The 16,202-nt window shown below is 45.3% G+C and overlaps 1 protein-coding gene and 1 pseudogene across 1 annotated transcript in view; one reads left to right on the plus strand and one right to left on the minus strand.

The window, feature by feature from the left end:
- SLC25A33 (solute carrier family 25 member 33) overlaps window positions 1–12,973 on the minus strand; it is a 30,349-nt gene extending 17,376 nt beyond the window's left edge. The window contains exons 1-2 of the mRNA XM_030879308.2: window positions 12,672–12,973; window positions 3,290–3,469 (exon numbers count right to left, since the gene is read on the minus strand). Coding sequence (XP_030735168.1) covers window positions 3,290–3,469; window positions 12,672–12,727 — 236 coding nt within the window. The 5' untranslated portion in view covers window positions 12,728–12,973. The remainder of the gene's footprint in view (window positions 1–3,289; window positions 3,470–12,671) is intronic.
- Window positions 12,789–16,202, plus strand: part of LOC115857827 (developmental pluripotency-associated protein 2 pseudogene) — a 48,555-nt pseudogene continuing 45,141 nt past the window's right edge.

Below are 16,202 nucleotides of genomic sequence, written 5' to 3' on the forward strand. Positions count from 1 at the left end.
GAATCCGCCTGCCAATGCAGGGGACACGGATTTGAGCCCTGGTCCGGGAAGATCCCACATGCCGCAGAGCAATTAAGCTCGTGCGCCACAACTACTGAACCTGCACTCTAGAGCCCGTGAGCTACAACTACTGAGCCCGCGTGCCACAACTACTGAAGCCCATGTGCCTAGAGCCCGTGCTCCGCAACAAGGGAAGCCCGCACACCACAACGAAGAGTAGCCCCCGCTCGCCGCAACGGGAGAAAGCCTGCATGCAGCAACCAAGGCCCAACGCAGCCAAAAATAAAAATAAATTAAATAAATAAATAAAAAGAAGTAAAAAAAAAAAAAAAAAGATAAATGCAGTACTTCTTGGAAGAGTAAGACTAATAATAAGCAGCTTAGTTTTAAATGAATAATCATCTGATAAACCCAATGGCTTCTAAAACTGTTAACAGACAACCTTGATGGGCTTTGTGGCATAGAGAAAAGGCCTGGATCTCTGTCCTGGTTTACTATTTCCTGGATAAGGAGCTGGCTCTGCCCTAGCCTAGGGGTGACAAGTGGAAGAATCAGAAAGCAGTCCAACGAGCCAGATGAGCCAGGAGGGTGGTGGTAAAGTGAAAAGCAGTCACCTTCCATTAAAGCATCCTAAAAGATACGCTTCTTATGCTGGTACACTGTCTGATGTAAGTACTGGGTAACAGACTGCTTTCAGAACTGATTAACAGGAAATGACATACATCTGCCCCGAAGAGCAAGTGTGCTTTCTCCAGATGAGAATTATGTAGTATGAGAGTCCCCTTTTTGCCTTGGCTACCAAGAAACTCAGTTATAATTCTTATGTTTCAAAAGTACAGAAAGTATGTATTATGATAGCAGCTAATATTTATTATTTACACAGTGGGGGGAGGACTGTGTGTTAAGCTCTTTATATTCAGTATCTTACTGATGTGCCATGTTCTGTTTGTCCTGAATTCTTGCTGTGTGACAGGCGGCATTCTCAGTGCTCGGGGGTACCTCGGGGGTCAAAACAAACCGAAGTCCCTGCCTCTGAGGTACTTCCATTCTGGTGGGGGCAGGGAGAGAAAAGAAACAATATAAATAAGTAAACTACACTGTGTGTTGGATAGAGGTCGGTGCTGTGGATAGAAATAAAGCAGGAAGGAGGCACAGGGCGTGATGGAAGGGCTCAGTTTTCAACAGCATGGTCACTGCAAGGCCTTCCCGCAAAGGTGACAACTGAGGGCCAGCCATGCAGATAATGTCCAGTAGAAAGGCCCTGATGTGGAATGTTCCAGAGTTCCCAGTCTTTTAAAGGGACAGGAGGAGGCTGATGTAGCCGAAAGGGTTCGGGAGGGGAAATACGAGGAGGTGAAGTCAGGGAAGTAATGGGAGGGGCGGGTGACAGGGGTGCTGAGGCCGGCAGGCCCCGGAGGCAGCTTTGGCTTTTACTGGCGGGTGGGGCATGGGCCTTGGAGGCATCTGGGCAGAAGTTTCTCCGCTGCTCCTGAGGATGGAGCAGGGGGCAAGGTCTCTCACCAGATCACTTAGGAAAATGGGTTGTCTTGCGTGCGGTGTGGGCACTGTTCATGTGTTTTAAAAGATGGAGAGGTTCTTCTTCCCCTTTGGTTTACATTTTAGTAAACAATTGTCCTAATTGGGGAAAAACATACATGGAGAGAGATTTATTGGAGATAGAGAGACAGAGGTACTGGGGGCGCAGAACACGCATCCTAAAACACTTGAACTAGAGAAGCAGTCCCATTTACCTTACGGGCTTGGCCCCGGTGACACCCTCAACTTCCGGGCAAGAGTTTCCCAGTTACAGTAAGTAGATGAATCCACTAGTCATGCGTTGTTGGCAAGCATGTAAGAGGAAGTTCACCTTGGATGTTAGCAGAATTGGCAAATTACTTGTTTCACTAGGTCCAAAGCATCTTAAGTTCCTCAGAAGAAAGGCGTCATTTGAGACACTGCTAGTGACTACACTTATAAAAAGGTGAACTGAGATGGGGTGTCTTCAGAGCCATGTTTTTGGAGGAAACGGGCTTGTCTCTCTCCTTACTGAGAGCAAAAGCGTGCCTCCCGTCTCTGTGCTTCCGCCTTCCCTGCGCCTGCCCCTAACTTTCTGCCTTTTGTGCCTCCCCAACATTTCTCAGCGTTCAATTAAAAAAAAAAAAAAAAAAGATTCTCCTCGAGTCTTGGGTAGCAGCCGCCTCCTTCCCGAGTTGGGTTTCTGACTCTCCCACTTGGGACCTTGCCCTCGGCAGCTGGCCCTGCTGCCCAGTCTTGCCCGAGCTTGGACGCACCCTCGTACGTGTGTTTGGCATGGGTGCCCGAGTGACTCAGAAGTCGGCTTTACAAACAAAACGTCCTAAAAATAAATTAAGTGCTTTCCAATCCATTCTGCCTTATCTAAAATGTGACAGAACTCTGCCCAAAGTGCGAAGCGTTGTGGTTATTACGACAGAGCACTTCCATTGTACTGCATCTTTTTCTAACACTTCCCAATTAAACATGCACACTCATACACAGCTGTGTCTCTCTTGAACCCATGCTCTCCCAATGATCAGTGCTAGAGTTCTGAATATCAGTGTAGTCAAATTCAATTATCATTTACTGAACATTCTTTTAAAGCACAAGGCCCCAAGCTAAAACGCAGACATTGCCAAGCGCTCTTCTGAATTACTGATTTTGCCTTACACATAGAGACTGATGAGCCAAATTTGACCTAAGAATATTTAGCTACTTTGTAAACAAATGAGATATTTTAATGCAGTAAAAATAATAAATTAGGCAGATAGCCTAGGTATGAAACAAAAATTTTAAAGACCATTTTATTAAATATATACTTCAACTTTTCTATAAATGTAAAATTATTTCCAAATAAAAAGTAAAAAATTGCAACATTTTATTTCCATATTACTTCCTCTTAAAATATTCACAACCCTCCTCTTGTGTTATTTAAAAAATTTTAATTTCACCACCACCTCAGAGCCTCTCGCTAGCCCTCAGAAGATTTGGGGCAAGAGCAACACTTTGATGCAACAGTTTAAACATGGATGTTGGGTTTGCTTTGTTAGGTTTACTTTAACTGTCCTTGGACGTTGATCACGTGCACACAGGGAGCCCTCAGGCCAAGAGAGCAAGGTCAAAGTTCAAAGGTATTGGTACAGAAACCTAATTCTTAAATTTGGACAAAGCCTGTACAAACAGAACATTCCATCCGATGGGCCTGATAAACATTCTGCATTGACAGTGGGGGCGGGGGGCTGGGGGTAGGAGTTGGAACCGCCACTGAACTTACTTCAGAACCTGTAAGAGTCCAGGCGTCACTGACGTCGGTCTCACCATCCCAGCTCCGCTGATGGTCCCCAGATGAACCTGAGGATAATAGACTGTCCGAAGAGCTAATCTTGAAGACTGCAACCTCGTCTTAATGACTTCTAGTGGACAAGTGAAAATAGCACCAACCGTGCCTCCACACCTGTAAGAGAAGAAATCACAACAGGATCAGGAAAGCTATACTGTTCTGTACACAGATGAAATGGGAAACTGAACTTTTCTCTGTTAAAAAAAAAAAAAAAGGTACCTATGTTCATCTCATAATTAGAGCATACCAAGAGTTTAAAAAAAAATTAGTCGAAATCCCAGCAGCTTAAAAAGATAACCACTGTTAGTTAACACGTTAGTACATCCTTTAGGGCTTTTCATTAGTGGTTTTTCAATCTCACATTTTTTTCTTCTTATCTAGATATCGTGAATGTCTTTCCACATCAATAGACACCTACGCCACCATTTGTAATGGTTGCATACTATTCCTCTCTATCAGTGTAAAATATTTTAACCTATTTCCTACTGTTAGACGTTCATGTCATTTCCAATTTCACTCTCATGTTGCAATGAATATTCTAGAGAATGCATCTTTTCACAGTGAAACAAAATAGTTATTCAGGTAATGCTACTATTTTGAAAATCAGTGTTTATTACAACCCAGATTTTCATTAAAATCTGATTAATCTGGACTCCGTTGAAAATCAAACTAAAGCTTACTTTTTAATCATTAAGTCCTTGTGTTTCCCTCAGTCAGAACTAATCAATTCATCCTCTGAGATTTCATTAGATGCACTGTCTCTGTGGGTCAGCGTTCCCCAAACTACCCTTTACAATTTGTTCATATTGAAATATTACCTGAACTTAAAATTTAAATATTTTTCACCTATTTATCCTAGAATACCTACTTTCATCTTTTCTTAAACAATAATATCCACGAAACTGCACGTCTGATGGGCTGGTTCTAGGTAACAATGTCCTGTACCATCTAAAGCCACACCCATACCACCAGCGACACAGGTTCTACTCTTTGGAAAACACTGAAGATCAGGACCTGTGTTGTATTCATCTTTGTATCCCTGGCATTAAAATGCACAGGTTTGGGACTCCTCTGGTGGTTAAGATTCCGCACTCCCGATGCAGGGGGCCTGGGTTCGATCCCTGGCCAGGGAACTAGATCCCACATGCATGCCACAACTAAGAGTTTGCGTGCCACAACTAAGAAGCCCGCGTGCCGCAACTAAAGAGCCCACCTGCCACAACTAACATCCAAGTGCAACCAAATAAATAAATAAATATTTTAAAAAAAGAGCCATGTGCTTGAAAAACAGTATAACATTTTAAACAATGGAAAACTTACAAGCTCCAGAGTAAGATAAAGAAATATCTGAAGTCAATAACCTGACTTCATGTCGCTGAAAAAAAATAAAAAAATAAACAGAGCTTTGGGTAAATTCTTTCATCAGAAAGTCAAAAAGTTCCAATACAACACGGGTCAACCACCTTTGGTTTGTCCCCAGGTCAGCAGTGCTCCTTACCTCGGCCAACTGTCATCCACACCAACGCCACCGATCAGAGGATGGCCTGCCGGACGGTGCCTGCTAACAAAGCGAACGCCCAGTGATAGCGAGCCGGGCACCTCCTGGGGATGGTGGGCCACACTCACTCCACAGCCACGGTTCTACACATTACACACCGTGCCCAGGGCAGGGGTGGGGTGGTGAAAAGGTCCTGGCCTCCTTCAGGGCAAGCTGAGGCTCTCCAGGTGCCTCTCCCACAAGAGGGATGAGGCAGCCTCGCAGCATCGCGGGAACAACTAAGAACTGGGAAAGCACTGCCAGCGGTAAACTCAGTAGCTAAGCCCTTCCTCATCTACCAGGAAAAAAAATCTTAGATGAAAAATACCCAAAGGACTTTTGTTTTTTTTCTTGGCTGCACAGCTGGGCATGCAGGTTGGCATGCGGGATCTTAGTTCCCTGACCAGGGATCGAACCCATGCCCCCTGCAGTGGGAGTGCGGAGTCTAAACCACCTGACTGCCAGGGAAGTCCCCCCAAAGGATATTTTAAATCATTAAGCTGTGTTGGATACAAATTCACGAAAATACTCTGAATTAGAAGACAAGTTCTGACATTAAACTAAATTGTCCAAAGAAGATTCTTCCTGAAATTTAAGACATTTCACAGCAGAATTTTAAACGTTAATCTTTCAGTTCAACTGCTTTTTCTTTCTTCACGAACCACATGTACTGGACATTCATCAGTCTGAGGAGATAACATCATATGAATCAAAACACTGCCTTCTCTAGATTGACTTTCCAAATTTTCTAGAGATATTTAGTCAAGTTGAGTCCAAAGCACTTCAGAGTACAACAAATTATATTCTTTGTAGGAAAAAAACGTCCTGTCAATTCTCAATTCTTCAATGCAAAGACCTTCAATATTAGCCCGGCCCCTCACCCGGTCAACTAGCTGGGATGAAGCCCCATCCACCCTGACTCTGCAGAAGGCATTAACGGAGCTTTTCAGGAATCTCCATTCAGAGACGGTGTAGACCTCCGCTCTGTTGGCCAGTCCTCCCTGGCACTGCTTTTCAGCTGTGCTCCACCGAATCCTGCCTCTTCTACCCTTGCAGCTGTTCAAATTCAGTCTCGTGAACACACTGAGGGGACTTGGTCTGCTCTTCCGTCTTTTTTTTTCTTCCCTTCCTTTTAGGGCTCTCTGGGCACGAGGACTGGGAGAGAAGCAGTCTTACGTAAATGGTCCAGGTCTAGCTGTGGGTCCACCTGGCCATGTGTTACGTACATTGGTGGCCTCAGAGAACGTTATGAGTAGTGTAAATGGTGTGCAGGCCTCCCTGGGGTGGCGCTCAATCCCCCCAAGAGCCCCGACACTGAGAACCCCTGTATTCGGCCCACCAGCAGTCCAGCCCCCAACCTCCTTTTGGCCTAACTTGGCCTGGGAACCTTGCAGGCAGCACTAGGTGTCCTTCCTTCCTCTGGTCCCCATGCTTCTTGACACCAAGCCAATGGAAACCACTAGTGTCCTTCCACACCCACCATGAAGCAACAAGACTGGCACTGGGTAGGAAGTCAGCCCTACGTCCTTCCCAAGCACACCACACTGCCCCTTCTCACGCTGCTGGCATGGGCCGATAATGCAGCAGCCTCCCACCTTCAGGAAGCCTCTGGACACAGAGCAAGGTGCCCACCTCTCAGCCTCACAACCTCCCTCAATCTATAGCCCAGTAGGGGCTGGTGACAGGGAAGGGGACAGTGACGGGAAAAGCCTCTCTCAACACTCCAAATGCCACGATGCTGACAACCATAAGCTTTCTGCTCTGCATATACAGCCTGGGGTGCAGCGGTCAATGGCAGTCAGGCAAATTCTGCCACCTCCTGCTAAGTCGTAGAGTAGGTTCAGCTGAGGGTCCTGGTAGCCAATGCTCAGAAGGCAGGAAAAGTCACATTCGACATTGAGTTTCATGGTGACGCGGTCCTGGCATCACACAGTCAGGAAACTGACTAAATCTGATTGGATACCCATATCCTGGACCACTAAAATATGCTAAGTACTCTCCTGAATCACCATCCTGCCACGTTGCTGCTTGTTCAGCAGTTAAATTACACATGTCTCAAAGCAGCCACAAGAGGTAGTTGTTCTCTGAAACCTATTTGCCTAATTTTCTAAAAAAAAAAACCCATTACCTGTACTTTTCTGCACCTTTTTCATCTTTAACGACTTGTTCCTTCCCCTTCCCCTCATTCTCTACCTTCTCTCATTCTTCCTGCCCAGAACTGAAGTCTTGTGTTTATTACATAAAGGTGTATTTAACTGTCTACTTTACCCACATAGAGCTTGCTTGTTTCTTCCACCTGTGGATTAGACTCCTCCCCTCCACTTTACAGCAGGGCAGAACTGGACTATTACTACTACAGTATGTACACTACATTAATCTACAATCTTTATGTGATCAGAGACAAAATTTTTAAATTATGTACACAAATTTTTACCTTTTAACTCTGAGTTTCAAGCACCAAGGAGGATTTTAAAACCTAGATGTTTTCAACAAGAAGCTGTTTTCTATACACTCACTCATTTTAGACACTAAAGCCAAGACCAAGATGCTCTTTATTATAATTGCTACCCAACTAATAGTAAACTGGTTTCCAGACTCACAGTTTATACATTAACTACAATATGGATTCTACTAACTAATAATACGGCCAGACACCCTGTGATCCCAATCTTTGGAGCTTTTGGTAATTTCCTCCGTTTCATCTGCTACCTCTATTGTCACTACTTGAAAAAAAAGAGTGCCTCTTTATACACAATTGTCTGGAATGTTTTATTTGAATACCTAGCATAGGGCTCAGAAGATTTTGATTATGCAAATTCTGTATTCACTCAGTAAAAGCAAAACGCGTATTTTTTGATGCAGGTAACTACCCTTTAGATGCCATTTTCTATATTCTACCTCATTTAGAAAAAAAAATCTGAAACAGCACCCGAATAAAAAGACTCTGTAGGCTTCCCTGGTGGCGCAGTGGTTTAGAATCCGCCTGCCAATGCACGGGACATGGGTTCGAGCCCTGGTCCGGGAAGATCTCACATGCCATGGAGCAACTAAGCCCATGGGCCACAACTACTGAGCCTGTGCTCTAGAGCCTGCAAGCCACAACTACTGAGCCCACAAGCCACAACTACTGAGCCCGTGCCACAACTACTGAGCTTGCATGCCATAACCACCGAGCCTGCGCGCCTAGAGCCCGTGCTCCGCAACAAGAGAAGTCACCGCGATGAGAAGCCCGCACACTGCAACGAAGCGTAGCCCCCACTCTCCGCAACTAGAGAAAGCCCTTGTGCAGCAACGAAGAGCCAACACAGTCAAAACTAACTAAATAAAATAAAAAAATTTATTTAAAAAAACCTCTACAGTACCTGCTGAATCTGAAGAGAATCATTATCTTTCACAAACACACAAATCCAAAATAATATTACCTTATGCCAATTCAGTTTCAGCAAATCTTACTACAGAACCATGTTCATAATTCACAAATAAAGTACTGCTTTTCTTTATTTGGGACAATTTAACAGGCCACATCAATTAGTTACTCATTAAACAAGTATCTCTAACATGTGGGGTGGGCAGTGTACTTAGGATGGACCAGTGAAGAAAACAGACATGGGTGCTACCCTCATGAAGCTTAAATTCTAGCAGGAATCTTTCATCCAAACACAATAAATTTTTTTAAAATGTCACATATATGAAATCAAAGTTAATTTATAGCCTTAATACATTTATATAAGCCTTATATAAGATAAATGGGCACACTATATCAAAACTTCTTTCATCACTGCAAATAAATCTTGCATCTTCTCTACATCGTTCCTTAGCAGATATATTAACATGTGTCTAACACTTCAAAACTAACCATTAGCTGATACAGATTAAATCGGCAGGGACAAGGACAGTATAGGAGTACACCAGGTGACAGCTGTCCGTAATGGGGGAAATACTGAATTATGAACATTATCTTAGGTTACATATTTTAAAAACCTTAAAGACATACCGTATCCCCATTAAAATACATTTTAAAGGCTATGTAAGTACATTTAATGACAAAACCATGCCATAAAAATAAGACTTAATGCAATATTATCGAGGCCATCAACCTCTAATCTAAGGGCAGCTTAGCACAGCTATTTCAGGTGCTGAGTACTCTCCTGAATCGCCACTTGCCACGTTGGGTTGCTTGTTCAGCAGGCGAAGGACGTCACTAACACTACACGCACAACCAGAATTCCCAAGTCATTTGATAGGGAAAGTTTAAGAAGAGATTTTTCTCAACAGACATAAGGGCTTAGACACAGAAGGGCCACTTCGGAGGATTTCAGTGTTTCTCTTAATGGTCTGGTTTAAACAGTAGAAAAGGAATGATAGGTTTACAAAAAAATTTGTTTAGGTTTTTTTTTTTTTTTTTTTTTTTGCGCGGTACGCGGGCCTCTCACTGTTGTGGCCTCTCCTGTTGCAGAGCACAGGCTCTGGATGCGCAGGCTCAGCGGCCATGGCTCATGGGCCCAGCCGCTCTGCGGCATGTGGGATCTTCCCGGACCGGGGCACGAACCCGTGTCCCCTGCATCGGCAGGCGGACTCTTGACCACTGCGCCACCAGGGAAGCCCTGTTTAGGTTTTTTGTTTTGACAACAATACTACCCAGATTTTGGGATAGGAGGAGAGAAAGCAGAAAACAGCAGAATTCCTAAAAATACTAAAAATCGACATCAAATGAATGAGGTTCCCTCACACAGAAGCAAACCACCCTAAGAGATGGCTTATGAAGATGCTGGTAGCTAGCAAAAGCCTTAAAAATGTGTTTTGACTCAGCAATTGTACTTCTAATGGTTTATCCTAAGGAAGTAATCAGACAACTACACAGGTACACATAAGGATGTCCAGTTTATAAAGGCAAAAAATTAGCAATGAAAGATCAGAAAGAAATTATGTAATCAGAATAAATTAGGTAGCCCTGTCATAAATCACTATAAGAGCCTCCCTGAATTCCTGTCACTGGGCTTGGAAACTGTTTACCTTCTTCACTGCAACCACAGAACAGTAACGATTGATTAGGAGTACACTCAGAGAATTCACTACCATGCTGCCATCAAAACCCAACATATTTCTAAGGAGGAAGCAATGTATAAAGAATGGGAGCCTATTTTATTTTATTTTTTTTGCGGTATGCGGGCCTCTCACTGCTGTGGCCTCTCCCGTCGCGGAGCACAGGCTCTGGACGCGCAGGCTCAGTGGCCATGGCTCACGGGCCCAGCCGCTCCGCAGCATGTAGGATCTTCCCGGACCGGGGCACGAACCCGCGTCCCCTGCATCGGCAGGCGGACTCTCAAACACTGCGCCACCAGGGAAGCCCGGGAGCCTATTTTAAAATTAACTATGAAATTACATTTGGTGCACATACACACACACAGACCTGATTCTTAAGTGCTTATTTCTAGGTGTTGGTTTGTGGGTGTTTCTCCTCCAGTTCTCTTCTTTCTTAAAAGGCAACACTATATTAAAAAGATAACTATTACAGGTTAACTTAGGAGTATTTTTGCCTTGCAAAGAACACACAAAACTGCTTAAAAATTTTTTAAGAAATTTAAAAGACAGTGAGTTATTTTGGGTGTAGTTTTTACTTTCCAGGATCTAAAATTAATTTTCAACTATTCATAAGCCTGTTATACCTGATAAAAAAATTTACTCAGTATCATTAGTTATAGCATTAAACTTGTTTGATGTTAGTTTCCAATGGCTATTCAATAATCAGGAGAAATGTCACAGAGCCCCCCTTAAAAAGCAGGGGCTCTGACTCCTTTTCAAAGAAAGTACTCAGTTCTTTGGAAAGAGGCCAGCTTAACAGTGGAAACTAGTTACTTGGAGCAAAGCAACACAGCCCTCTACCACACAGGGGGGGACCATTGCACCACTGATTTTCACTGCATGACACACCCATTTGATACTTAGCTCCTTTAATGATCTTCCCTAAAAGAAATGGAAGTAGTATATTTTAGGCTAGTGGGAATGAGTCGAAATCCAATTAGTTACTCTGAAAGCATCCTTTTCGAAGATTTATTTTCTTTCTTGAACATCTGCAAGGAATCCCAAACTGCTAATGAAGGAAAGGAAACCTATTAAATACAATAGCCCCAGGCACCCCTCTAATAAACTCCAAGTTTTAATCAGTCCAGAGCTGTGCTGGCTCCTGCAGTTTTCCTCCATCACAAGGTAAGAGGCTGGTGCTCCGGGAGGGGAATCAGCACCCAGAGGGCACTGTGAAGGGCGCGTAGGGAGATTCATGTCGACAGGGGAATCAATTACCAAGCAAGCCTCACAGAGGCTGCTCCAGAGCAAGTAACTCTCCCAGTTCGGAACACAAGAATTTTTTTAAAGACCACCTCACTTAAAAACTGCAAATCAAAATCACTGAGTATAAAATCATTAAAAAGAAAATGATTAGCTATCCTTCTTAGCTTGAGAAATGACTTAAATAACATGGTCAACTTGTTTAAAATTCCCCACAATGACAAATTAATGTACTGTCTTAATTTAGGAATCCCTCCCCAAACCTTGTGTTACTCTCAAAGTAAATATCAAGGGGGAGATGAAGCAAAAGGAGGGGGATTGATAGGGAAGAGCTGAAGGAGAAATCGTTCCTGTGTATGAAGAACCACCAATTTTCTGACCGGAGAAACAACGTAACTGGGTAATCCACTACGATAAAAAGCACAGAGCGCTCAGGAACACTTTCATCATGGTCATTTTTGCAAATAAATTCTCAATCATTACTTGTTTGTAATAAGGAACATATCTGGGTAGTAACTAAAACACTAAGCTGCAACTAAAATACACAAATCAAGATAATAATCCAGGATAAATTCTACTTTATGCAGAATGTCCTACACTTAAAAATGGCTGTGCCAGGCCTGTGAGGTCCTCAAATAAGACTCCAAACATCTAGAAGACTCCAAAAGGACCCAAAGGTTGTATTAAAAGAAAACAAATTACTAATACAAAACATTTTTACTTTTATTTTCTGAAAGAAACAAAAACAACAGCTCCCTTCCTAACCCCCTACCACCCCACCTCCCTAAAAATACGTTGCCTCCACTGAAAAAATTCAAGGTGCCATGACGATTAAGCTAATGATACTTTCAAAACAGGGCACATCTTAGATTTAATGTTGTTTCTGACGTTGGACGCTTCAACCAGCAGGTGAGAAGCATTTCAGCACACCTTCCCGACTCCACTTAGTCCCGAGGTCCCCCATCAGCTCTCCCACAGGTTGTTGACCGCTGCATCACGGTTCACTAGCACTTTCCAGGCCCCTGCTGATGCCCAATGCCGGCAGCGCTCTCGACCATCTGAACTCGCCCCTGCACTACCCTGAGGGACTCCCGGGCCAAACTAAGCATCCCCAAGACCGCCCAGAGCCTTCGGGAAAAGGCCCAGGAGGAGAATCTAGGCAGAGGGTCGTTAAGTGCAGCGTGGCCTGGCAGGACCGCCCCCGAGTGACACTCGTCAGACCAGCCACTAACTGTTTAAAAGGAGAAAAAGCTGGAGGTGCCGTGGGGATGGGGATGGGGGTGGGCGTGGGCGCGGCGCACGCGGCGTAAAATCACCCTCTGGGGATGCGACCAGGAGGTGGGACAGGCCCTGCTCCCCCCGTGGCTCCCCACCACCCCCACGCCGGGACTTCCTCTTTCGGCAGGCGGAGCTTCAGCCCCGGGAGGGCCGGTAACCGGCCCCGGCGCACCGAGGGCGCGGCGCGGGGGCGCGGAGTCGGGCCGGGACACTCACCCGCCGGCAAAGAGGTGTAGCAACGTGTTCTCCTTCTGCTGACTGCCCGTCGCCATGGCCGCGCCGGCTCCGCGGCCCGCAGCCGCCGGGTGCCGCGGGCTCGAGGCGGCTTGACGGATGCACGAGGTGGCCTCTCCGCTCTCCCGGTTGTCCTCAGGCAGCCGCCAGCACCGCCTCCATGCGCGCGCGCCCCCACGACTGGTTCCCTCGGCCCGCGCCCTCTGCCGCGTGGCCACAGGCGCCTCACCTGCCTCTGCGGCGCGAGCCCGGCAGTCAGCGGGAGCCCAACGGCCAGCGGGAGCCCGGCGCGCCACTGTCACGTGCGGGGGCCGGGCCGTGACGTCACTCGGCGGCGCGGGCCCGGGGCGGTGCGCGGCGGGGGTGTGGACCCGGATCCCGCACGCCCATTGGCTTGCGGGCGGACATGGGCGGGGAGACTGCCTGAGCCAATGCGCGTGAAGCGAGAACCGGCCAAGGCTGCCTGGTCCCTGGTGAGGGAGTTACAGAAACGGGGTCTTCGTTGAGCGTTGTGAGACCCTGCGCCTGGCCTTTTTTCCTTTTTTTAGTCAAGTTTACTTTATGATACGCTGTGTAAAAAAGTATATAAATTACATATGACATCTCACAGCTCTGTATTCATCGCCCAGTTTAGGGGAAAAACAAGATCCAAATAGCCTTAACCCCCAGTGTACCCGTGGTATCATTTTGTGTATCTTTGATTTTTCTAGAAATAGCATTATATGCTGCGATACGGTTTTTGGCCTCTTTTCTGATCATCTCCAGCCCAGATTTCTGAGCTTCTCTATCCGAGCTGCTTCTCTGCTTGTATGTCCTTGGGTCACCGTCAAACTCAACCTGGCAACTTCTTAACTCCAAGTCTGGACACACAGGCCTTCCTTGGCCCCCCTTGCAGCACACTCAACCACACGACTCTGCTTAATTTCCTCACATAGGCTTCTGCAGTTACTTTGTTGTTTTATTTGTGTAAACTGTCCTTCCGCCCCTGGAGTGTAAGCTTCAGGATTGCAGGGACTTTGTTTCTTTTGTTCACGGTTTTTCCTGACAAGGTATCTCCCACTAGCAATGCCCAAGAAACGAATGAATAAATGTCCTGAACAGAACTCGTGACTTAATTCTTCCCCTCCCCCAAACCTGTCTGCTTCTTGTATTTCCTGTCCTGGAAGATGGTGACACCACCATCTGCACAGTCACCAACGCCAGAAACTTTCCTGTTACTTTGGACTCCTCTATCTCTCCCCTACCCACCCACCCCCAGTCCACCTGGCACTTCTGTTTCCTGGAATTCTCCCAAAGTATCCCCCTATCTGTGCTCCTTCCACTGCTGCTGCTGGTTTCAAGTCCTCATGTCTCTTGTAACAAAACTCTTCTACCTGCTCTCACAGGCCAACCCTTGAGTCTGTCGGCCTCCACTCTCACCCCTCTCCAGAGGCACCAGGTACAGAATATACCAACACTTTGTCTTCAGTCTCCCAGAGCTGCTAAAAGCAGTACCTTGACCAGACCAAGCTGCTAGATGTCCTGTGTGTAAACACAACAAGAGCTTGAGCAGAAGGGAAATTGTGTGCAAACACAGGAGCTAGGTATTTGATTGCTGGGAGGACTCTTTAAAAACAGCTCTTAGGAGCAGTCATCCAAAATACAAACACAGTGAATGCTGTATATTAAAGCCATTACTGCCCCTGGGAAGGGGGAAAGCCATACTAGTGCTCCATATTTGGGGAAAAAGAAGGAAGGAAGGAAATGAGCGAGGCAGGGAAAAAAGAAAGGTTTTTCTTCATGCTTCCTGGATCTCCCAAATCCCTTGATTCAGTTGCTCAGAAAGTCAGTGCTGGTTTTAGCTGAAGACGATTTATGAGGCATGAGTAGAAACAGGAGAGAGTAATGCAACCCTATTAACCAGGAGGGAGCTGTTCCCATCCGGGTGGGATTCTAAACCCAAGGAGATTCCATCCTTGGAGCACAGCCCTCCATCTTGGCTGTGCTCCCGTAGAGGTGTCTGAGACTGGGACCCAGGCTTCTCACACCACAGCAGCACCCTGCCCCCTCCTTCTTTCCCTAAGGACTGTCAGTCTAGGCTGTGCTGGACACATAAACAGGCTTCCCCATCCCCTTGTTAATAGTAATGCTGCCTTCATGTTAAGAGTTTTTGCAAGGTCTTTCATGTATTTATCTCATTGGATACTCACACTCTTTGGCAGCCCTGTTGTTTTCCTTCCCTTTTTATGGATAAGCAGGATAGATTTGCCCAAGGTCACACATCTAGTTAGGGGCTGATGCAACAATCTTTCATGCCTCCCTGCCTTGGAACATGCTGTTGCTTAGGATGTCCCCTTCCTCCATTGGCCAGACTCCTCTGGACCTTTTCTGAGACCAGCTCAGAAGTCACCTTCTCTGTGAAGCTGCCCCCTGCTTGCCTGGGGAAATGGAGTGCTTTTTTCTCCTATCCCTCACGGCTCAGCCGAGGGACTGTGGCTGTGGTTACCAGGCCATGTTGCTGTGCCGTGTGGCAATGAGCTGGACCAGCATTCATTCCCTGATGTATGTGTTGGTGGGAGAGAAGACTGGGACATTTTCAGAGGGAAGTCTGGACATTTCTGACAAAATGTTGAAAAGCATATATTGTTTGATCCCCATGTCAAGGAAGCTATCTGATTCATTCATTCATTCAAGACATTTTTATTGAGTATCGACTCTGTGCAGAGAAAGCATTTGACAAAACAGGATACCCATTCCTGAAAAGAGTTCTTAGCAAACTGGAGCAAGGAATTCCTCTACCTGCTGAAGGGTGTCACAATAAACCTACAGCTGACATCATAATTAATGGCATAAGACTGCATGCCTGCCCCCCTAAGATTGGCAACAAGGAAAGATGTCTGCTCTTGCCATTTATTCAACATGGTACTAGAGGTCGTAGTCGGTGCAATGAGGCAAGAAAAAGAAATAAAAAGCATAAAGATTGGAAAGGAAGAATCATAACTGTCTTTAGTCATAGGTGATATAATAGTTTACTAGGAAATCCTAAGGTATCTATATAACAATTGCTAGAACTAATTAGTAAATTTAGCAAGCTCAAAGGAGACAAGGTCAATATACAAAAAAAGAAATACTTCTTTTGCTAGCTGCAAACAGTGTGAATATGAAGTTTAAAAATATTTTATTTACAATAGTATCAGAAAACCCCAACAATAACAACAAAGAAGCCGGACATAAAGGAGTACACGATTCTATATATGAAATTCAAGAAAAGGCAAAACTAATCTACAGTGACAGAGAACATATCAGTAGGTGCCTGGGGCTCGGGCTGAGCCTGGGGCTGGGAAGGGGATTAACTACAAAGAGGCCAGAGGAACTTCTTGGGGTGATGAAAGTGTTCTGTATTCTGGTCAGGGTGTACACACTTGTCAAAACTCATTAAAACTTACTCTTAAAATGGGTGCATTTTATTGTATGTAAATTATATCTCAATAATATTCATTAAAAAGAAAAAAGTAAGGCAGACTACATAACTGC

Source organism: Globicephala melas, chromosome 1 (assembly GCF_963455315.2).
Source record: "Globicephala melas chromosome 1, mGloMel1.2, whole genome shotgun sequence".
Taxonomy (NCBI): Eukaryota; Metazoa; Chordata; class Mammalia; order Artiodactyla; family Delphinidae; genus Globicephala; species Globicephala melas.